General features: G+C 35.9%; 2 protein-coding genes across 5 annotated transcripts in view; one reads left to right on the forward strand and one right to left on the reverse strand.

The window, feature by feature from the left end:
* The window catches only part of LOC121739117 (E3 ubiquitin-protein ligase SINA-like 5), a 39734-nt gene extending 36446 nt beyond the window's left edge, over nucleotides 1-3288 (forward strand). For both annotated transcript variants that reach the window (XM_042131447.1, XM_042131446.1), the window contains exons 3-5: nucleotides 652-785; nucleotides 1182-1351; nucleotides 2678-3288. In XM_042131447.1, coding sequence (XP_041987381.1) covers nucleotides 652-785; nucleotides 1182-1351; nucleotides 2678-3221 — 848 coding nt within the window. In that variant the 3' untranslated portion in view covers nucleotides 3222-3288. The remainder of the gene's footprint in view (nucleotides 1-651; nucleotides 786-1181; nucleotides 1352-2677) is intronic.
* LOC121739116 (adenylate cyclase type 2) overlaps nucleotides 1-21927 on the reverse strand; it is a 192962-nt gene that overhangs the window by 75010 nt on the left and 96025 nt on the right. For all 3 annotated transcript variants that reach the window (XM_042131444.1, XM_042131445.1, XM_042131443.1), the window contains exon 5: nucleotides 18322-18516. In XM_042131444.1, the coding sequence (XP_041987378.1) occupies nucleotides 18322-18516 (195 nt within the window). The remainder of the gene's footprint in view (nucleotides 1-18321; nucleotides 18517-21927) is intronic.

Raw genomic sequence — 21927 nt, forward strand, 5'->3', positions numbered from 1 at the left:
AGTGTGCCAAATCTGGAAATACCCATACAGTTACTCTGATACCAATTTGGGATGTTTATACGTCTTCAAACACATTCAAAACTTTTACAGTTTCTCCCACAAAATCGGTAAAATTAACTCTTGAATAAAACCACCACAAAACATACAAATTAACGAAACCAATAATTAAAATATAGAAGAACAGGTATTTTGTTTATTTGAGTAAATTACTTTTTAGATCAAAATGTGAGTGACTTTGTATATCAATCGACCAGTATATTAAACGATGATGATGATAATGATAATGACGATACTTGGCCAATAACGAAAGTCTGTTTATCACCAGCTCTTCAATGCTTAAACATTTCAGTTATCTTCATAGGTGTAAAAATACTTTGAGTCCTGGAAATCATAAGGGATAATCTTTATCACGAAAAAATTTTGTTTTTAGTTTTTGTTGTTATAGCGGCACAATCTGTGAAAATTTCAGAAGTCTAGCTAAAGCGGTTATTGAGTTACAGCCTGGAGACAGACAGACAGACGGACAGACATCGAAGTCTCAGTAATAGGGTTTTTACCCTTTGGGTACGTAACCCTAAAATCCGAAAGTTGTGGGCAATTTGAAGCCTGTTGATGATGGTACAAGTAATAACACTATCTCTTTCGTTGCAGACAAATCTCTACCGCTAGTGGAACCGCCGCTAGAGTCATCAGAGATCGGCCATGCAGCGCAGTGTGGCTGCCCCAACTGTGACGATGTGCTGTCCAGATTCGCTGAGTGCAGTATATGTTTGGAACCCCTACAAGTGAGTTCTAAATCCCTAATCTTTGTTGAGATATTGCGGATATCATTTCCATAGCCTAATTTATATTCAGAATATCGTCAGTTAATTCATCCATCATATTTTCACTCGTATCTTCCATACCTCCTATTTTGTTAATAATATCTCTTGTTCGAAATCCATCAAATATTCTTGCTGTAGTCATATCCCATTTTCCTTGTTTTTCACAAACACAAAAATTGTTCTATAATATAAGACTGATTTTATACTTTGTATGATGTTGTATTCCATTACAATTTTTCTTGATACTATCTGTTATCTCCTATATATCAGGATTTTTAACATTGCTTTTTCTTTGATCATATTATTGTAATCTGACTGTTTTATTTTACATATTGATGTCCCATCTGTCTGTCCCAGTGCCGCGGCCCCTGCGTGTGTCCCGTCTGCGGCGGTATGTGGTGCGACCGGTGTTCGCGCCGGATGTCGCGGTGTGCGTGGTGCCGCACCTCGCTGCGCGCGCCCGCCGCTCCATGCGTCGCGCTGCAACGCCTCGTCAGCGAACTGATGCTGCCTTGTCGGAATTATAGGTACTTATGTGTTGAAATTCGGAGCTTAGATTCGGATTGGTTCAACATGGCATGGTCTTCATTTTGATTTTTGTGTCATGTCTGTAGTGTTAAAGGTGGTTTTGAATACCAGATTTGTACTCTGCTTCGCCATATACTTATCAGAGAAGTTCATTCATAGACAGATTGCGGACCTTCCTAATAAGTCGCTTTATGACAAACTCAACCGACAGTTCATGACTAGTATTGAATTGACATAATCCGACCACATGACGTATGTCGGTCAACTGCCTAGGAATCAATTTCCTCGATGGTATAAGCCATGCACGCACGAGTGATGTTGGCACGAGTCAAGGACAAGGAAAATCCTTCGTGTAATGAAAGTTAGCATGATGAGAAAATAACCATTAATGTAGGTTTATGTATACAATAAGATCTGCAAAATATCATACAGATATTTAGATAATAAATAATAATGCGAGGGACAGAAATGGAATTTCGTCTAATGAGATTTACACAAAGACGCTAGATAAATACCTTAAATAGGGTTCAACAAGATACCCCACTCATAAAAGGTCATGCAACAAAGCTTTATTTGGTTAGAAAAAACGAAGATAAAAGAATAGTTATGACAATAATATACAAGGCTCTTTTGTTAAATTTCTCTCGATAATTCTGATGGCAGAATTAAAATCAAAGTCAGTATTAAACAATGTTTGGGATTTATCGTAAGTCGTAACGCATCGGAAGCGCTATATCACTTCAATTATATATCAGGCAATTATAGGTTTAGCTAAAGGCTTCAAGAGAGATAAATGAAAATTCGATTATAAATAGTTAGTCTTTTGAGTCACCCATCAAGAATGCAAATATTAATGTAAACACATTAATAAATAAGGAAATAAACAAACATAACGATATTATGTTGGTCAAGGTCGGCCAGTGTGCATGTGTGTGTGTGTGTGTGTGTGTGTGTGTGCGCGGACCACCGTTACACGCTAATTAACAAATAGCCGTAAATTCAGTGTCAAAACAGTAACAACGAAAATGATGGAGACTGCGGCAAGTGAACTCTTGATTCGGAAAAAAACCGTGTTACTACATAACATTTGCCGTTACAATTTTTTTACGTCAATTTTGAACATCATAAGTAAAAAAAAATAGGATTTTGGGGCGATCTCAGCAACGCGGCAAATGTATGGTCAAGGTCCTTTGCTCAGGGAATGGCCTAACGCTTACATAATTTTAGCCCGAAATAAATTGTTCTCTAGTCAAATTATCAAACATGTACCTTGGGTTGGTTATGCCATTATAAAAACATGTTCTACATTCAAAAATTGTCCACAGACGCGGCTGCACGGATCTCCTGACAGCGTCCAATCGGGTCTCCCACGAGGAGGCGTGCAAGTTTGACGGCATGAGTTGCCCCATCTCAGCCAACTGCTCAACAGTGCTCTTCGACGAGATCTCCTCCCATCTCCAGTCCAAGCACAACGTCACAGCAGTCTACTCGCAGAAGATAAGGATACTCATAGAAAACTTCGAGACGAAACTAAAGAAGACAGCGTCATGTCGAACCAAATACAAGATAGTGCTCTTACACGACAAGAGCGCTTTCATCATCAAAGTATCGATATACAATTACCATGTCAAAGTGGAAATCATGAGGAGGAAGCTAGGATACTCCGCTGGTAAGATTGAACCGGTGAAAAGCGAGTATTGCGCCCTAGTGGAGTTCCAAAGCAAGAAGGTCTGTTCGAAATCAGCATTGGTTATAGAGAACGGGACATACAGTAAGAAAGCTGAGGCGCAGTGGACAGATAGTATTTTAGAAGCTAACAGCGACGAGTCCATCACAATACACGTAGCTTTAGGTCTAGCTGATAGGTAACGAAATTAGGGCATCTACCACAATTCAAATGCATGCAGTAGCCTTGCAAATTGCAAAGTGAAACAGCGTACACATACATAAGCGTGATTCCAGCGGGGCTAAAATGGTCACATTTAGCTATTCCTCTCGATCAATTATTCAGCAAATGAATTGTCAAAACTGTCAAACTGACAAATGTCAAATCAGTGTGAATTACTAGACATGTATTGCAAGCAGAGTTGCATTTTGCGATTTTAAAAAATGAATCATATTATGATTCATATCATGATTCTTCAAAGCGACCATTTTAGCCCCGCAGATAACTTTAGAGATCACGTTGTGCGCGTAAAACTTGTCTCTGTGTGAGTTTGATTTCAAGGACACTGACGAGTTACTCTACTGTATTGTGTTACGAAGTATTAAATAATAAAGGAAATTGAGCCACGTAATATTTTAAAGTGGATTGTAGTTATAACTGACAATAGCCAAAGCAACATGATCATTATCTATGGAATTTAATTGGATAGATTGTATTCCTAGCAATTTTCAAGTTAATAGTACCGCTAATGTACTATCAGGGAAATTGATTCATGAGCAGATGGTGGCAGTGGCAGACCTACGTAATTGGGTCGGATTATCTGAAGTCCAGCCGACAAACGACGACTAACATCGTCTAGACATAACACGACCAAATAACGTTGGTCAGCAATTTGTCTATGAATTAATTTTTCTGTTATAACATAGAGCTAAGTATTGCAACGTAATTTTTATTTGAATATACTAGTCAATTCAAATTAATAAAAAAAACCTGGATGCTTTGGTTACAGTACTCAACGCCATGTCTTTTATATTATAACATGTAGATTTATATATTATTGTAATTATATTTTAACACCTTGTAAATATAATATTAGTTCCTATGAAATAGTCATAATTGTTTGCAATGAATGATCTCGTTGTGAATTAAAGAGAGAAAGAGAGTTATAATTTCACAAGCATTTTGATCCTGAATCCAGAAGGCCAGATTAGTGTCTAAGATATTATTTTAATATGATTTTACATGACTTAAGGCATTTTCGATTGAAAACTACTTAAGAACTTATTCAGTTAAGTTTTTCAGTTTGAAAATGCTTGTCTTACCTCACTTACTTTTCAGTTTTTGGCAAAAATATATCTTTTACAAGCATAATAGGTATATTATCTTGATCATTGTCATGTTAACTAAGAAGTTATAATAACAACTGTAGCAGTATTATACGTTTACTATTACCAATACAGGCCATACGTTTGTTCATGCTATAATCATTTGGCTATCCATCACAACCAAATTTAGAGGCGTTTACAGAGTTAAATTTTCAGTTAAATTGTTACCAATCTATACTAATATTACAAAAGCGAAAGTATCTCTGTCTGTCTGTCTGTCTCACTTTCACGCCAAAACTACCGAATCGATTGTAATTAAATTTTGTAAACAGATAGTCTAAAGCCTGAGAAAGGACATTTTTACTTTTTTACTAGAAAAAAGCGTTGTAAGGAGGTGAAAATGCGTAAATTTGTTCAAATTAAGTTAGTTCCAAAAATTCATACTAGATGGCACTTTATCTATGCAGTGACGTAACTTTAAAGTTTAAACCTATCAATGATAAATAGTTTATGGGTAAAGTTGTATAATTGGGGGGCTAAATAAGCTTAAAAATTTGGCATAAAATATAAAATTTAATTAAAAAATTGAAATATTATGTGCACACTGCACAGCTGTTTTGATTTAAGGGGTAGGTACCAGGGTTTTTTTTATAAAAGCTTTTGACAGCAATTTTGTTGACATCGCGCTGTAAACTGAAGTCCACGCGGACGAAGTCGCGGGCAACAGCTAGTTGATTATACATAATTAGTCTGCCATGTCAACTTATCTGGCATACTGACAAATTATTGTAACATGGCAGTCCCTACAATGTAAAGTTTATCATTGCTTTTGTCGGTCACTATAAACTTAAATAAGGTTGTCATGGCTTGTATATATACGTCATAGTTAAGGGCATTGAAATAGTGAATAATAATACGCAGAAGTTAAGTACTTACTAAGTTTAACTAGGTACCTCATTCTAAGAAACCTCTATAGAAGAAGTTGCCGAGGTAAATTTGTCGGGTTATTATAATAGTGTATAGTTGTAGAATTTCATTCCATGTAGTGTTAAGGTGCACACATATCAACTCGGAAAGGGATCGTCACCGTATCGCCTTTCGCCTCGCCGTCAACCAGGCGTCAACCTAATGTATGCACGTAACCAAAGCGTATCAGTAGCGCCTGCACGTCAACTCGGCTACGGCTAGGCGACGCCTCGCTTTCGGCTCGGGGAAGGGGAAAGAGGCAAGGGTGGACAAAGAAACGTAAGCTTGAGTACGGAGAGCCGTAGGTGGGTAGACGACGAGCCGTAGGCGGGTGGACGACGAGCCGTAAGCGGGGGGACTGCTAGTTGACCACGCGTCGCATCCCGGTTCGGAGCCTGTTCCGAGGCGAGGCGATTACGTTATGTCGGCTGTACACTCTCGCCGAGACACAGCGAGGCGGCCCGAGTGCGAGAGTGTAAATGGGTGCACTCGCCTCGTCTCGCCTGTCTCGGACCCCCTCGGTCCGGTGTCGGTATTTTGCGCCCGAGACAAAGGGTCTCGCGAGGAAAGCGAGCGCATTACTGTACACTCGCGCGTTTTTAACTACTAGTCGCGCCTAGCAGCGCAGAACAGAAAAATAACAATAATAAACGTCATTATCAGTCATTATCTTTGAGAAATAAAATTAAGATTATAGACCTTTGGATTAAAATGATATCTTTCGATGTATGGTGAATGGTGATCAATGATCATTGATCGTAAATACGTTTTCGCCATTTTTATTGTGTAAATATTTGGTAATTACTAATTATTTATAATAGCTCATAGCACAGAGAGCTACGGCAGCTGCAAGAGAAGTGTTTTCGTCCATCTCATAGAGAAAAATAATGGTCCATCTTCTCTGAGTTCATAACTGCGATTGAACTAAGCGAGAATGTACATGTTCGCACTCGGGCAAGGGGCTCTCACACGAGACTCTCGCCTGAGAGCTCTCGGCGAGAGTGTACAGCCGACATTACAATATTGAACGGCTTGAGGTGATACGGTGCCGATCCCTTTCCGAGTTGATAATATATTGTGTGTTGAGACCTTAAAAATGTGAGAAGATAAATAAAAGAAGCCAGAAGGTCAGGATTGTAAGAAATCAAAAAGTATAAAATAATGTTTGAGATTTCAAGCTATTTCAAAATGAGATGGCTTGCAATCTACACGTCTTGGGCATTAAAACAATTAAATAAGGTATGCATTGAAGGTACGTTAATTTAATAAAATGGCCGAAAGGAGTGCTGTCGTCTTGGAGAAAAATCTATGTGTGTCCATTTTTAATGTCAGCCATGTTTATATTTCATCAAGTCATCCAAACAGCGGTGCCGTCAATGCATACCATTCAAAGACATCCAAAATGCACATCAATGTCTTAAACAAAATACCCTGTGCCATCTTAATACAGAATTGAGGGTTTTATTCTCTTAACTAGAACCTCCCTTGACAACAGATTGCCTCACTCGATGCTATCTGACGTGTGATAGAGACATACTGAGATTCGTATCATGAAAATCAGGCCCTATTCTATGCTTGTGAGTTTTTTTGTGAGAACATTACATTATTGTGTCTTTATTTTGTATGTGTGAGTGTCAACAGTCATAATTTCTGTGTGAACATTCCAAATTGTGTTACAATATAAAATGACTGATAGCATATTGTGATAAGTTTATTTAAATGTAATTAAACGAATCTGTACTTACTGAAGTTATGTTTTATTAAAACAAATACCCCAAACAGAACATTTTACTTTCAGAAAACCTCCTCCTTTTTAGAATCATCATATCCTTACCCTCCCCTATTACCCTGTTCCCTCTTAAAAAGCCGGCAACGCACCTGCAGCTCTTCTGATGTTGCGAGTGTCCATGGGCGACGGAAGTTGCTTTCCATACAAAAAAAAAGCTTTTATCTCGGAAAAATGTACGGTTCCCGCACGTACGAGCAACTTGCATATTTTACGCATGATATCAAATAAGACCTCTAACACAGCTGTAATCGAGGGAACTCCAGTAGAGGTTAAATAATATTTCGTTTCCTGTTACTAAAGGCAGATGTTGACCTCAATGTAAAAATAACCCTAAGGTAAACCACAATTTTAAAAACCAGTAGTTACGAAATTACGATTATTATATCCGATAATATTATACAATACTAGTTGACCCGTGCGGTTTTGCCCATGATTTTTTTTATATAAAATAAGAGGGCAAACGAGCAAACGGGTCACCTGATGGAAAGCAACTACCATCGCCCATGGACACTCGCAACATTAGAATGTGATCAATTGATCATAGTACCTACATACATTCTTTCAGCTACTTACAACCTCTTTTTCACTATAAAAAAGCAGCCTATATCCTTACAATTACATCACTCTAAACAATTATATCGCTCTATTTGTTAAGGAAAACTGCAATAAAATCTGTTGTGTAGTTTTAAAGATTTAAGCATAATATTATAATGTATTTGATTTCAACACAACAAAAATTTAATTCTGCCACAGCTGTTCAGAGACCACGAAGAATACCTATTATTATCTTAGCCGAGAGTAAATACTGTTTCTGTCAAGAAAAAAATAATAGTTGGATCTTTAAAGATTTTGGTAAATAAAAGTACGTGTAATTATAACAGTTTTGTAAACGTAAACGTACAATGTTTACGTTTTACATACGGATCACTTAAAAAGTTATTGACACAAACACCATAATATATATAATAATATTATATTGTATAAATAATTGGGGTAATAAATAAGTCGAAAGGTTTTTGCGTTTGTGTACTATGGTAATGACCTTTTAAAGCGCCAAAAATTTCCTACACGTCAATGCATTTTTTGCACAAGTTATACTAATATTTAATTTATTTGTGCAAAAAATAAAAATAACATGAAAAGAAATATAATACCATCTTGCCGGCTGCACTTAATATTTAAATTGCTCAGTGTTGGTGGTTTTATGGACTTCAGAAATTAACCGTGATTGCTGCTCTTGTGCAATGTGAAATGTTGTTTTTTTTGTATAGTTGTTTGTTTGTATGGAACACAGCGTTCATTATTATTTTTAAACAAAAAATTGAATCTGACTTCCAAGATAAAAACAATACTAATATTCTTAAAAAAGATCTAAAGAGGATCAAATAATTTTTATTGTTCATTAGGTCCTTTTTAGAAATTCTACTATTTCTGTACTCATTGAGTACAGAAATAGTAGAATAGTATAGAAATAGTAGAAAAGTCGGTACGTGTAGAACGTAGGTGGTTCTATATCAAGGAACTTAGAAATTCTGCCAGCCAGTTACAACTTATATTATAATATAATTAGTACCTACACAATACTATTATATTATGTGGCATAAGCACACATACCATTATGTACGCGTGAGTTACATTGATGTTCACGGTCAAATTATCGCAGTCTAAGTAGTACTGTATACCTCTACAGTTCAATTGTTAACTCAACGTGAGGGTACAATAAAGTTAAAGGAATTACAGCCCTAATAGAAAGCAATTTTAAACAGTATTTGGTACTACTAATATATATTCTGTGCCAGTATCAGGACAATGCTTAGAGAATTGAAAATCTTTAGTATGGTCTAAGCGATAAGTTGAGAATGGCGAAATATAGAGATAAGGGTCATAAAAATACGTGCGATAGCTCATTAGATTCGGGAAGACGTCTAAAAAAATGTATCGGAAGCGTGTATTAGCACACAAAAAATTGCAAAAGTTATGAGCAAATTAAGTTGCAAAAAAAAAGGTATTATGTTTTTTGTTAAAAACTCCGAAACTATTAACATTTAAGAAATTTTAAAATAAGATTCTTAAAGAAGAGGAAATTTCCATACAAATATCCTAACTCCCAGAATTCTTTCTCTATTATTTATAATTTTAATTTAACGCTGAAAGTAAGCCTCCGCGCGGCATTTTTAGGTAGCGCGCGTGGCTTCAAAACCGAGCACGTCACACTGATTATTTTTTTAAAGGTATTAAATATTCATTTAAAATTTTCAAAAACTTATGGTGTATTTCGAACACTTCAAAGAATTTGCTTCCGTTGGGAATTTAACTTAAAGTTAATTTTTCAACAAATTAGATAAATGTTAACTAACGAAATTTTTTCGAACTTCCGTCCTCATTGTACTTTAAAGAAAACGTTTAAATAATTTTCGTAAAATTTTTCACTTCATGGAGCCCTTGATATGAACATACTTAACAAGATCACGCCATAAAAATTTTAAAAAATTTAATACTTTGTTTATAATCATTTTTTAACTTGAACAAAAAACTAGAAATCCACGTAATATTGTCAAAAAAAATGTTTTGTTTAATAAAATAAGGTATGATAAAAGCATAATTTTAACCCTTAATTAGTCGCATGGGGTCAAAACACTTTCAAACCGAAAAAAAAATGTGCTAGAGTTCCAGGAATGCAACGACGCTTTTGGTAGTTTCCTAACTCCTATTGAGGTATCCTAAAAAGTGGTAGCCGGTTAGCTAACGATGGTGCATGTGTCGCTTCTCTCTTGAGCGCTGACCCCATGCGACCACTTACGTGACTTTTTTTGTCACAAGACAAGTTTCCATTTTTGTAATATTATGTTTTATTGTTAAATTATTTTTGATATAATTTAGGATGATTTATAAATATAAGAGTAGGTATATCATTCTATTGACAACATTTTTTTAATATAATTATCAAGATAGTGAAATACGCTGGCGGCTGGAAGGTTTCTGAAGATAAAAGTGATTTTGTGAGCCTAGCCTCCGAACTTCAAAACTATGCACCGATTTGTGACTGGATTGAATCGGTAGACAAGATTTAAGACCCCAGAGATGCCTAAAATAATCCCTGACCACTGGATGGTGATGATGATGATGATGAGGGGGTGATGACCAGAAGTGCGTAACAAATCATACAAATGAGGAAAATATGTTTGTCAGTATTAGCTCAGGACCGTATCCTTCGGTGCTGCAAAAAAATCTGGTCATCAAAGTGATTAATAGATTTTTTAAATCTCGATCTCAATCATAGTGATATCTATGAGATTTTGGGACAGAGCAGTAGTTGATTGATTTTTGTAGTTGTATAGAGGCAAATGAAGGTTTTTGCTTATTAAGATTAATTACCATAAAGCTTTCTAACAATTCGCATAATTAATACTTCGCTTTATTCATTTCTTCAACTTAATTTTCATTTTTTATTTGGGGTCAGTGGAGACCCCATGCGACTACTTGTGTGACTTATTTGATGCGCCTAATTAAGGGTTAAAACAATATTAGTTCGATGCACTCCTTCACCATAATATAAACTACAACTGTGCGCATGCTCCTACGTTTCAGCATTTTTCGTAAAAATGGTTTCAAAGTTTTTCGCTCGCGTATTAATATTATATAGATTAAAATAAAATATGATATCAACAATATTGCTTAGCTAAGAGTCTTTGTAAGTTACAAAGACTTTCAGCTGAACAATCTTCTATTAAAGCAAACCGGGAACACCAAACGGTGTATGATAATTGTAACGACTCAATTTTTATATAATAACTCCCACATCGGTTTCAGTGACGGTAGCCAGTTTCATTGAAAGCAGGCTAGGTATGCAGGACTCAGGAGTAATTTTATAGTGTCCAAGTGTGTGCGCAGTACACAAGAGCACTCTCTATTACTCTCATAACTCAGTGGGACGAACGACCGACACGACTGGCGAGAGATCAGGCGCAAGACCGACTTTTTACATGCCCATCCGACGCATGGATAATCTTACTTGTCAAACAATCAGGTGATCAGCTTGCAGTATCGTAACCAAACTTGGAAATAACATATTGTTTCCAACGCGCGAATCGAACCCACGACCTCCGAGCCAAGAGCCACGCTCTTAATCACTGGACCACGGAGGCGTTAAATTGCCAGTCATAATAATTTAATTTTTATGACTAGCAAGTGGCTACAACTCATAAACAGAGCACTAAAATCTAGACTCAAGTCTTTTGTTATCTTGACTTTAAATAATACTTACTGGTTGAATCTAGTCACGTATAATCCTCTCAAAATCACACCATACTCGTAGTTGTTAAGATCATCACGTTAAATATGTGAACAAGTTTAATGCGGTGCTAAACCAGTTTTGATTAAATTTTGTCACGAAGTTTGTCAACCTTGTAGGATACCTTGAGCTTGACTCCTTGGTTGTCATGGAGATTTCGGTATACCGACGTAGTATAGCAAAAATCATTGTGTCTATCTGTCTGTGACCTCTTGACGCTTAAGCTGCCCAACCGATTTTGATCAAATTACTCATGGAGACACTTTGGGCTCTGAAATTTTTTGTCCCACTAAAATTTTAAGTTTCCAAGTGATAAGTATTTCTTTTCCACTAAGTTGTGTATAAACTTCTAGTTAAATATATCTAGAGGTTTATGCATCTCATTTTTATGCATAACAAGTTTTACTCAAAAGAAAGGAAAGAGAGCGCTTTGGTTACTCTTGAGTAAAAATTTTAAAAGTCGTTTCTTCATTAAAATAAAGTTAAATTAGCATTAAATGGCTCAGAAAACGTATTATCTGAACATTAATAACTCACCGTTAAATAATTATAATTTAATCAGGTCATAGGTTCATTTTGAAGGCTATTGTTAAAATAAGCTCCTTATTCTTGAAATGGCATTAAAATGCCAGTTACCGGTAATTGCGACGCTGCCCTTTTCGAGTAACTGCCACTTAGGGTTGATTCAGACCACAACACGACACGTAGATACATTTCTAAAATATGGATTTGATTCGTAAGACGTCTCACGCAGTAGAAATCTGTCAAATCCATACAAAATGTCGCGCCGCGCCTCGCCTCGCCTCGTCGCGTTGCGGTCTGAATTGACCCCATCACAGACCACACTTATACGCCAATTAGTCATGGACTCTTACTATTAGAATAAGACTTAGTATAACAGTGACCACATAGCCTCGTATAACGAGATTGAAGTAAGGAGTAATAATGACTTTACTTATCCCTTAGGTATTAATACTTAATAATATTTTTAGATTTTTATACTAGTTAGATTGCGTTCGCTACTCTGTTGCGCAAAAATTCGTTTGTCACGCAAAACCGTACATTTTCCCGGGATAAAAGTATTATAATATGTTCATTCGCGGGACTCAAAGTATCTACATACCAAATTGCACTAAAATCGATTTAGCGGTTTGGGCGTGAAGAGCTTTAACAAATACAAAGACACTTATAAAATTATTATTTCTATGGGTTATAAAGAAAAAAGATGTCAGAATTACAGTCAAGCTTATTTTCACATTTAATATGAAAAGAGATTTTAAAGAATATAATCGAAAAATGATTGCTTTATAATGGTTTCCAGATTATAGACAAGTTTCTATAATATTATGTTATTTACATACTTCATACAAAATTTTACTTATTGGCAAAGACCTAAACAGCAAGCATTTTACTAATTCATTCTGGTGTGTCCCATAAAAGTAGTAATAAATAAATAAAAATAAATATTTTTTTGCCTCTGTTAAATTCGAGAACGGCTGAATCGATTTGGCTAATTTTAGTCTTGATTCATGAAAATATATTCACTGAAGTCCAGGGAAGAGTTTATATTAGAAGCGAAGTGATACAAAGTTCACCAGCCCCCCTACCATGAGCTCTTATGGCAGTATTACTTTAATATTACTTTTGGATTTCGTATAAGCAAACATGATCTCTAATTATATAAACATAAGTATGTTTTTTGTTTGTGCCAAATCTGAAAGTAATATTATAGTAACACTGCTATAAGAGCTCATGGTAAGGGGGCTGATCATTTAGATGTTAATAAAAAATCGATAAAATAAACGTAACTAAAGAAAGTGACTATAGGTCTACCAGAATCTGATGGCAAAAAGTGAGAAAATAAATTGAATCTAGCAATACCGCGGTAATTGGAATAAAACATTTTGATCCTTTTTTTTTCCTTATAGGTAGCGGCTTATTCTGTGTGTTAAATATGCAAATATAAAAATGTATCCAATGATCAAGGATATTTTTGAAAATTTGCTATCAAAATTTGCCATCAGATTCTGGTGGACCTATACTAAAAGTACGTTTAAATATAAGTCATTGAACAAGTATTCTATTTTCAAATACTTGCACAATCCTTTGAAAATTATTACGTTAAGAAAAAAAGACTATTTCATATATTATACGCATATAGAAAATAAGACTATATTATGTTTGTAATAGAGTGTATTTTTGCGCTATCAATGGCGCGGCCTAGGTATTGTCTTGTCTAGATGTAGGTTAGTGTAGCAGTATGAGTGATGGCTTTATAACCGTTTTGTTTGACGTACTGAGTACGGTATAGTGTTTCCATTGTGACACGTCACGGTACAGTATAAAGGTGCCGGTTGGCAGCAGACGACATGAAGCGGCAGCAGACGACGCGCAACGTGTCGCAGCGACACTACTGGTTTCTATGTATTTCTATGGAGTACCCTGCACAGCTAGCGACACGAAGCTAGCGTCACATTTATAGAAACACAATATATTTAAAATTCTCGAGTCACAATTAGTCTAATAGTATCTAAAATTCAATAAAAAAAACTATAATCCATTTTCAATTTGTCACCTTGTTGTCAACAGACTTCAACCATAAATAAAAGACTTCAACCATAAATAAAAGAGTACAATTCGTATGTATAGGCTTGTCACTAAAAAATCTGTCATTTTTCCTAGTGTGTGTGTTGCAGTGTGTGTAATGTTTTGTTTGTTAAAAAAATGTATGATAAAAGCATAATTTCAAAATAATATTAGCTCGATGCACTCCTTCAACATATAAACTATAACTGTGCAAAATTTCATTCAGCTACGTTTCCCCATTTTTCGTCAAAAGGGTTACAAAGTTTTTGGCTCACGTATTAAGAGCCCATATGACCCTAACTTGACTACATACTTTAACCTAGATCTCAAAATCTGTAAGGTCTAGAAAACTGATTTTTGACACAATTAACTTCAGTTCATAAAGATTAAATGCTCAAGACGAAAACACGATTACTCAAAAAATGCTCGATAGTTTCTTTTTTACAAAAAACCTTGTTTTAGACACATTTTTGCTTGGATCTTCGAAGTTTGCTGTCCTTTCTTTAATATTTTTTAATATCTAAAAAGGTATTGATAAAACCTAAATTTGCTCAAAACACTTTTTTCATAATCATTATAGTTCGTCTTTTATTCAAGTAAAACTAACTCGGCGATGATTCCGCGCCGTCCTTTTTCACCTGGCATATGAAAGACGGGCGTGAGTGTGAAGAGAGAAGGACGATGTTTGATTTTTAGAGTCAGGTGAGCTCTTAATATATAGATGACGTGTCGCGACGACACGTCGTCTGCTACAACTACATACAACTAAAAAATTGCTATTACATGGTATTTTATAATATTTTACAGAATATTTAAAATTAGCTTAATAGAAATAAAAAAAAATTGTTCTAGGGCTCCCTGACTATAAAGTTTTAGTCACGGAAAAATGAAAATGTTCGGTTTCTCTACGCATTTTGGAAAACATCTAGTGAATATAATTATAAAACGCTATGTTAAAATATTATGGCTTAATAGTTATTACATTAAAATATTGTGAATCTAAATAACGCATCTAATAAAATTAAGCTAACAAAGAATGTCAGCACAACTCAACATTACAATAGCAACGTTCTCGTGTGGACCAGACAATGGTAACAGACACCGCCATTATAATTCACAAAGCAAAATCTTCATAACATTAAATATTTGAGGCCCCGCTCCTCTAGCCACTCACTGAAATTATACTGAGTATCATTGAGTTTAATCCTATAAAATATTTAAAAACCATTTAATCTTTTCTTATAAAATATTCTTATAAAATATTTAAAACCATTAAATCTTTAAAAACCATACGTGGGACAGCCATGCTGCGGCACGAATGGGCCGGCTCGACCGGAGAAATACCACGCTCACACAGAAAACCGGCGTGAAACAGCGCTTGCGCTGTGTTTCGCCGAGTGAGTGAGTTTACCTACCTTATTCCCTCTTAAAAGGCATCTGCAGGTCTTCTGATGCTGCGACTGTCCATGGGCGACGGAAGTTGCTTTCCATCAGGTGACCCGTTTGTTTGCCCCCTTATTTCATTAAAAAAAAAAAATGCGAGTTGGAGTCAAGGACCTAGGGTTTCGTACCACTCTAGTAGTAGTAATTTTGAACTACCTTAAGATCAGACTAGTACCAATACTTTTATTTGTGTGCAATTTTGAGATTTTTTACGATCGGAAGTAAGCAAAACCATGAACTTTGATTCCCTACAATCGAAATGTATTTTTACCGACTTCCAAAAAGGAGGAGGTAATAGTGCCTTTTTCAGAATTCGTCTAAATCTCAACTATTTCTGTACATACTACAGTCTTCATTACTTTGAAGTCGGTACCAGTCCCAAAAACTTCAGATCACGGCCGTAGCTAGGGGGGGGGCATTGTGGGGCAATGCCCTACCTTAAAATCATAATGCCCTACCTTAAAAATACCAAAACCCAAGAAAATCAATCAATTATGATTTTTTTCTTACTTCCGCCCTACCTGTAACCAATTCTGCCCTACCTCAAATCTGACTTTAGCTACAGCCCTGCTTCAGATATTCTGACATTGACTGAACTCACGATAAAATTAGCTGGTACCGACTTCAAATAATGAAGACTGTAGTATGTACAGAAATAATTGAGATTTAGACGAATTCTGAAAAAGGCACCATTATAGAGTAAGAGTTATTTAATACTTTTTAGTTGATATTATTATTGTTTTTACCTTGGAAGTGGGTTTTAATTTTTTGTTAAAAATAATAATAGCCTAAAAAAGTTTATATTTATATTATTTTTACATCAGCTAAGTACAATAGACTAATCATAGAGACAATTTTTATTTTTATTTGATATTTTCACGCCTTTCTAAAACAAAGAGCATTTGCAGGCAGACAAACAGATAGACGGATAACAATATGATCTAATAACGATTTTGTTTTTTCCTCTTTACGTATGGAACCCTAAAAATTAAGAACCGGCAAAACGTCGAGCTAATAATCCGCAAAAAAACCGTAATAAAAATAACCTTTTCTGTAACAATAATTTGCTGTTACTCATTACATCCTTTACTGAACAAATTACACAAATACACAGGACAAAAGAAAAACGTTTAAAATCTGAAACGGGTGACGCATTTCATGACACATACCACACATACCTTTGTCACTTTGTGATGTGTTTGTAGAGTCAATCAGGTATGTAGGTGACCAGGTCAGGTCGGGGAAAGTAAAAAAGTCGTGAAAGAAAATCATGGTGCTAATTTGTCAATGTTTATTCTAACAAATAACAATCCTGCAAGGATGTTTAACGTGGCAGAAAATAATGTTGCACGAGAACGAATTATGAATAACTAGACTGCAACACCGTTGCGCCAAAATTAGTTTATCACGCGGGAACCGTACAATTATCCGGGATAAAAAGTATCCTATGTCCGTTCTCGATACTTTAAGCATCTCCATACCGAATTTCAGCCAAATCGGTTCAGCGGTTTCGTCATGAAGAGGTAACAAATAGACAGACAGATACACTTTCGAATTTAGAGGTATAGGGGGTAACTTGAAATCACATAATATTTCAAATAACTGTGTCGCATGATGTATGATGCTTAAAGCGCATTACAAAAAGTAATACTTAATTTTCGTTACGTCCCTATTTTATTAAAAATCCTAACAGATATAATATACTTGCCAACATCCCTATTGACCAACACAAAGTTTAATACTAAAACTTCAAGGCCGATATGCCGATTAAGCTGCCTTTTGAAAAATACCACTCTTTACTCTTTATTTAAGTTAGTTTAAAATAATTATTATAATATTGAATTTGTATCTAGAAAAAGTCTCTAGATCTTAGAATAATTACATAATTATTCTAAGCTCTAGATATTATAAAGCAAGAACCTCTAATAGTTGAAAGTAACATCCAGACTAATATTATAAATGCGAAAGTGTGTCTGTCTGTCTGTCTGTAACCTCTTCACGCCCAAACCGCTGGACCGATTTTGCTGAAATTTGGCATGGAGATACTTTGAGTCCCGGGAAAGGACATAGGATACTTTTTATCCCGGAAAAATGTACGGTTCCCGCGCGATAAACGAGTTTTGGCGCAACGGAGTTGCGGGCGTCATCTAGTCAGCTATAAGCACTAAAATTAGGTAACCTACGTAGGTTTGAGTTTGTTGCAATAACGAGTTCTGTCGCAAGCGAAGCTAAGGGCTATGTGAATATTGTATGAAAGTTCGCCGTATTTCGAGACTTAAGTACACAACTTGCCATATTAATATGTCAAACGATATGACTGGAGATATATTACATAGAATCATAAAGTTAATATACTCGTAGGTACCTAGCGGAATAGAGCAACAATCTCGAGCTGTCAAACGAAACCGAAATTGGTTTCATCTGTGTGTAAAATATGTGTACGTATACACTTACACAAGCATGATTGAACATGATTTCTATGAGATTAAATTGTCAACGTGCGGCACGTGCCGACTGGACGTCAAAAAAAGAGTGCTGCTGTCATGTATCACACGTCTCTTTTTACCACGCAGTTTTACTGATAGTGACATCTCTCTTGCTCAGGCCTTTGTTTCTCTATTCCGCTAGGTATATTAACTTTATGCATAGAATAGACCATAGTTAATTGAAATCGTGAGTGGTTGAAGTGTATAAGTACCGATTGGAAAACTGACGTTTTATGCATAAATGGAGGCTTTAGGACTGGAAAAAGATTCGAAATAAAAAAAAAACCTGACAAGTGTCAAGGGACCCCGAATGGAACGACAGGCTCTCCTGCTGCTCTCTCTCGCACTCCAGCTTGACTCTCTGCTCCAGGCTGATGCGGGTCTAACATAATCTAACTTAGAAACTAGTCCACTAACCTCAGCAGCAATATACGCGGGTATGACGGACAGCAACAGGCTCTCCTGCTGCTCTCTCTCGCACTCCAGCTTGACTCTCTGCTCCAGGCAGGTGCGGGTCCCGGCGAACGTGTTCCTGTGTGCCCGCTCTGTTAAAGCCCGGTAGTAGAGGCCGATGCCGCTGGATGAGACGAGCAGCGCCAGCTCGCACATCAGCTGGAAATAAATAAGTCTGGATAAATAATTGCAGTACAAATCTTGTAACCAGGTACATTTAATATTGGTCTAACAAATGCTATGTCTTACGACTTGGACTCTTCTTACTGGGAGCAACTAAAGTAATATTCATGATTTGTGCTGATCATTTCATTTCTTAAGCTACCATCCATGTAAATCCATACTAACAGTATGTCTGTCTGTTACCTCTTCACGCCTAAACCGTTGGACCAATTTGCTGAAATTTAGTACGGAGATACTTTGTCCTGTGAAAGGATATAGGAATTAGGATACCTACTTTTGAGGGTTCCGTACCCAAAGGGTGACAAAGGGTCACCACTTCGATGTCTGTCTGTCCGTCTGTCAGTCTCCAGGCTGTATCTCAAGAACCGCTATAGCTAGAGTTCTGCAATTTTTACACATTGAGTATTTCCGTTGCCGCTATAACAACAAATAAGTACTAAAATAAAATTAATATTTAAGGGGGGCTCCCATACAACAAACGTGATTTTTTTGTCTTTTTTTGCTCGTAAACAATAATGACAACAGTTAGACGCTTTAATTTTTTACAAAATCCTCAATTATATTTGTAATTTAATTATCTATACATCTATACATATAAATAAAATTGGAGTGTCTGTTTGTAATACATATTGAAAGAACCGTTTTTTACTAGATGCATATGAATGTATATAGGGTACATACACCAAAAATACATTTTTTGAAATTTTTTTCTGTCTGTCTGTCTGTCTGTCTGTTTGTTCCGGCTAGTCTCTGAAATGGCTGGAGCGATTTTGACGGGACTTTTTTTGGCACATAGCTGATGTAGTAAGGCATAACTTAGGCTACTTTTTAACCGACTTCCGAAAAGGAGGAGGACATATTTCACTTTTTTTATATTGGTTCGCGGACAACTCCGGTCGTTTGTAGACCGATTTCCAAAATTCTTTTGTTGTTGTATGAGATGTAGCCCGAATTTGGTAACATGATCACAAAAGTGGTGATCTGATGATGCAATCCATGAGAAATCAACGGGACTCCTTAAAATTTATATGGAAACATATAGTGATTTTACATTTACTGAAGGATTTTAAGCTTAAACTACCAAAAAATAAGAATTTGTGCCGAAGTACACCCTGGTTCCGAAGGTGCTGTACAGAACTCTTGAATCCTTATAGATAAATGTTCGGAAATTTTGGCGTTGTTTCAACAATCAAAAGCATATTATTATGTCAATGTGTCAATAATACTAATCATCATCATCATCACTATAATTATTATGCCATGAACTATCACATAATTATCAAAAATCTTGCCTTTGATTATATTATTGTTCCGCCGTTTGTTGACTGATTTTCAAAACTCTTTTGTTGCTATTTAGTGTTTATAGAGATACAATAACCCAAATTTGGTACAAAGTGGTGATCTGTTACCGTGAGATATAGAGAGAACTCCTGGATATTTTTTGGGACACACATAGACGCGTCAACTATTTATGTATTCAATCTTCATAATTTTTTATTCCGTAGCAGCTAACTTTAGCGCAATTTCTATGTGCAATTTACCGCTTTTTTGTAGTCTATATTAAATTAACTAAAAAGTATTAAATAATAAAATTTAAATAAAATAAATATTTAAGGGCGACTCCCTACAAAAACACAATTTTTTGCCTATTTTTGCTCTATAACGGTACGGAACCCTTCGCGCGCGAGTCCGACTCGCACTTGGCCGATTTTTTTATTCCAGATAAATGAATGATAAACAAATTTTGGCGCGACGGAGTTGCGGGAGTCATCTAGTACTTATTACGATTGCAAAAAATTTTACTCTACATCCGCATCCGGACCGCCTGCGGGCCGTATGCGGGCCGAGTATTTTCGAAGGTGAACTTAGTTAAAAATAAATTATTTCGATCTAGACTTACTGATGAACATCTCCAGTAGCCCTAGTACGGCCACCAGCAGGGCAATCGCGATACATTTTTTCAACTGAAGCGCAAATGAAACTCGGACGTTGATAGACTTTTGGTACGATTCGGTATCGCGCTAACGTTTTGACAGCTAGTTGAGACGTTACTGAACCTCAGCCCAAGCGCAAACGCTGTCAAAACAAAAAGTTGATACAATGCAACTTCTACTCGCACGTTTATGAAACGTTTCTTATTTTGGTGTGTTAAATTGACAAAAATGAATGGAAGAATATAACAATAAGCTATAATCAAATTATAATATAGGCTTATATTTTACTTCAAAGCTGTAAAATAACACTACGGACTATTTGAGTTCGTTCAAAAGTAAATTGAATTTTGACATTACTTCTTTACGTAAATGTTTTCCGCGCAACAAAAAACTTTTGTCACAAGTCACATACGTAAGTCATTATTGAACACTTAAGTATGGCGTTTGTTAAAATATATAGTAAAACAATATTATGAATTCACCTACGTAAATTAAAAACTCCAAATAACATTCACATTTCATAACTAGGTACCAAAACAATTATGGAGTCCATCTACCCTCCATAATCCATATGTAAATAAACAATTTGTCAATTGACCAATTAACGCATCGGAAAAAATTTGTTCATATTTAAGCCAATCAAAATTAAATCATAAGGGCGCTGATTGGTCCGCTGCAATGTCTGTCTAAAGGTCAAACGTTGTGCTTCGTTCGAGTTCCATCTAAGGTTGAGTTACGGTTGGAACGTTAGCACGATACTGAAATTTGTTCAGACGCAGCGGAACCGAACCGTAACTGAACCACAACCAAAGCAAATGTGAACCTGAATTGAAACGTTTAAAAATAACGCGATTGCCCTGCAGTAGAAATGCGAAAGTATGGACAAACTGTGGAGATAACTTAAGTCCCCAAAAATTCAATTAAAATGCCACTTTATGACAGACTATAATAATTGTCCTAAAAATTTAAATAATATCCTACTCTATGGCATATACGATAGTCTGTCATAAAGTGGCATTTTAATTGAATTTTTGTCGGTCGCGATTGGCTTTAGTTTATGTCCACAGTTTGTCTATACTTTCGCATTTCTACTGGTGGGCCGTGCTAGGGTTACAGGATTTAATGTCAATAGCTTGCACCAATTTCACACCAAACAAGCAATAAATTTGTCTCTTTTCTCATTGATATGTAATTTCCGTAATTACCTTTTTTAATATATTTTTTTAAATTATAAAATGTACGGACCGCGTAGGTCATTTTTTTTAAATGGACCCCGAGAGAAACTAATTGGTACCCCTGCTCTACACATATAAACCAATTATATCGTAAAGAAGCGTAAAGCCTATTTAGTATAAATTAGAGTAAGGATACTTTGAATCTCAAGAAAGGACGCGATAGTTTCTGTATCGTAAAATGTAGATACAGTTCCCGCCGAATAAACGAAGCGAGCTAC

Source organism: Aricia agestis, chromosome Z (assembly GCF_905147365.1).
Source record: "Aricia agestis chromosome Z, ilAriAges1.1, whole genome shotgun sequence".
In the NCBI taxonomy this organism is placed as follows: Eukaryota; Metazoa; Arthropoda; class Insecta; order Lepidoptera; family Lycaenidae; genus Aricia; species Aricia agestis.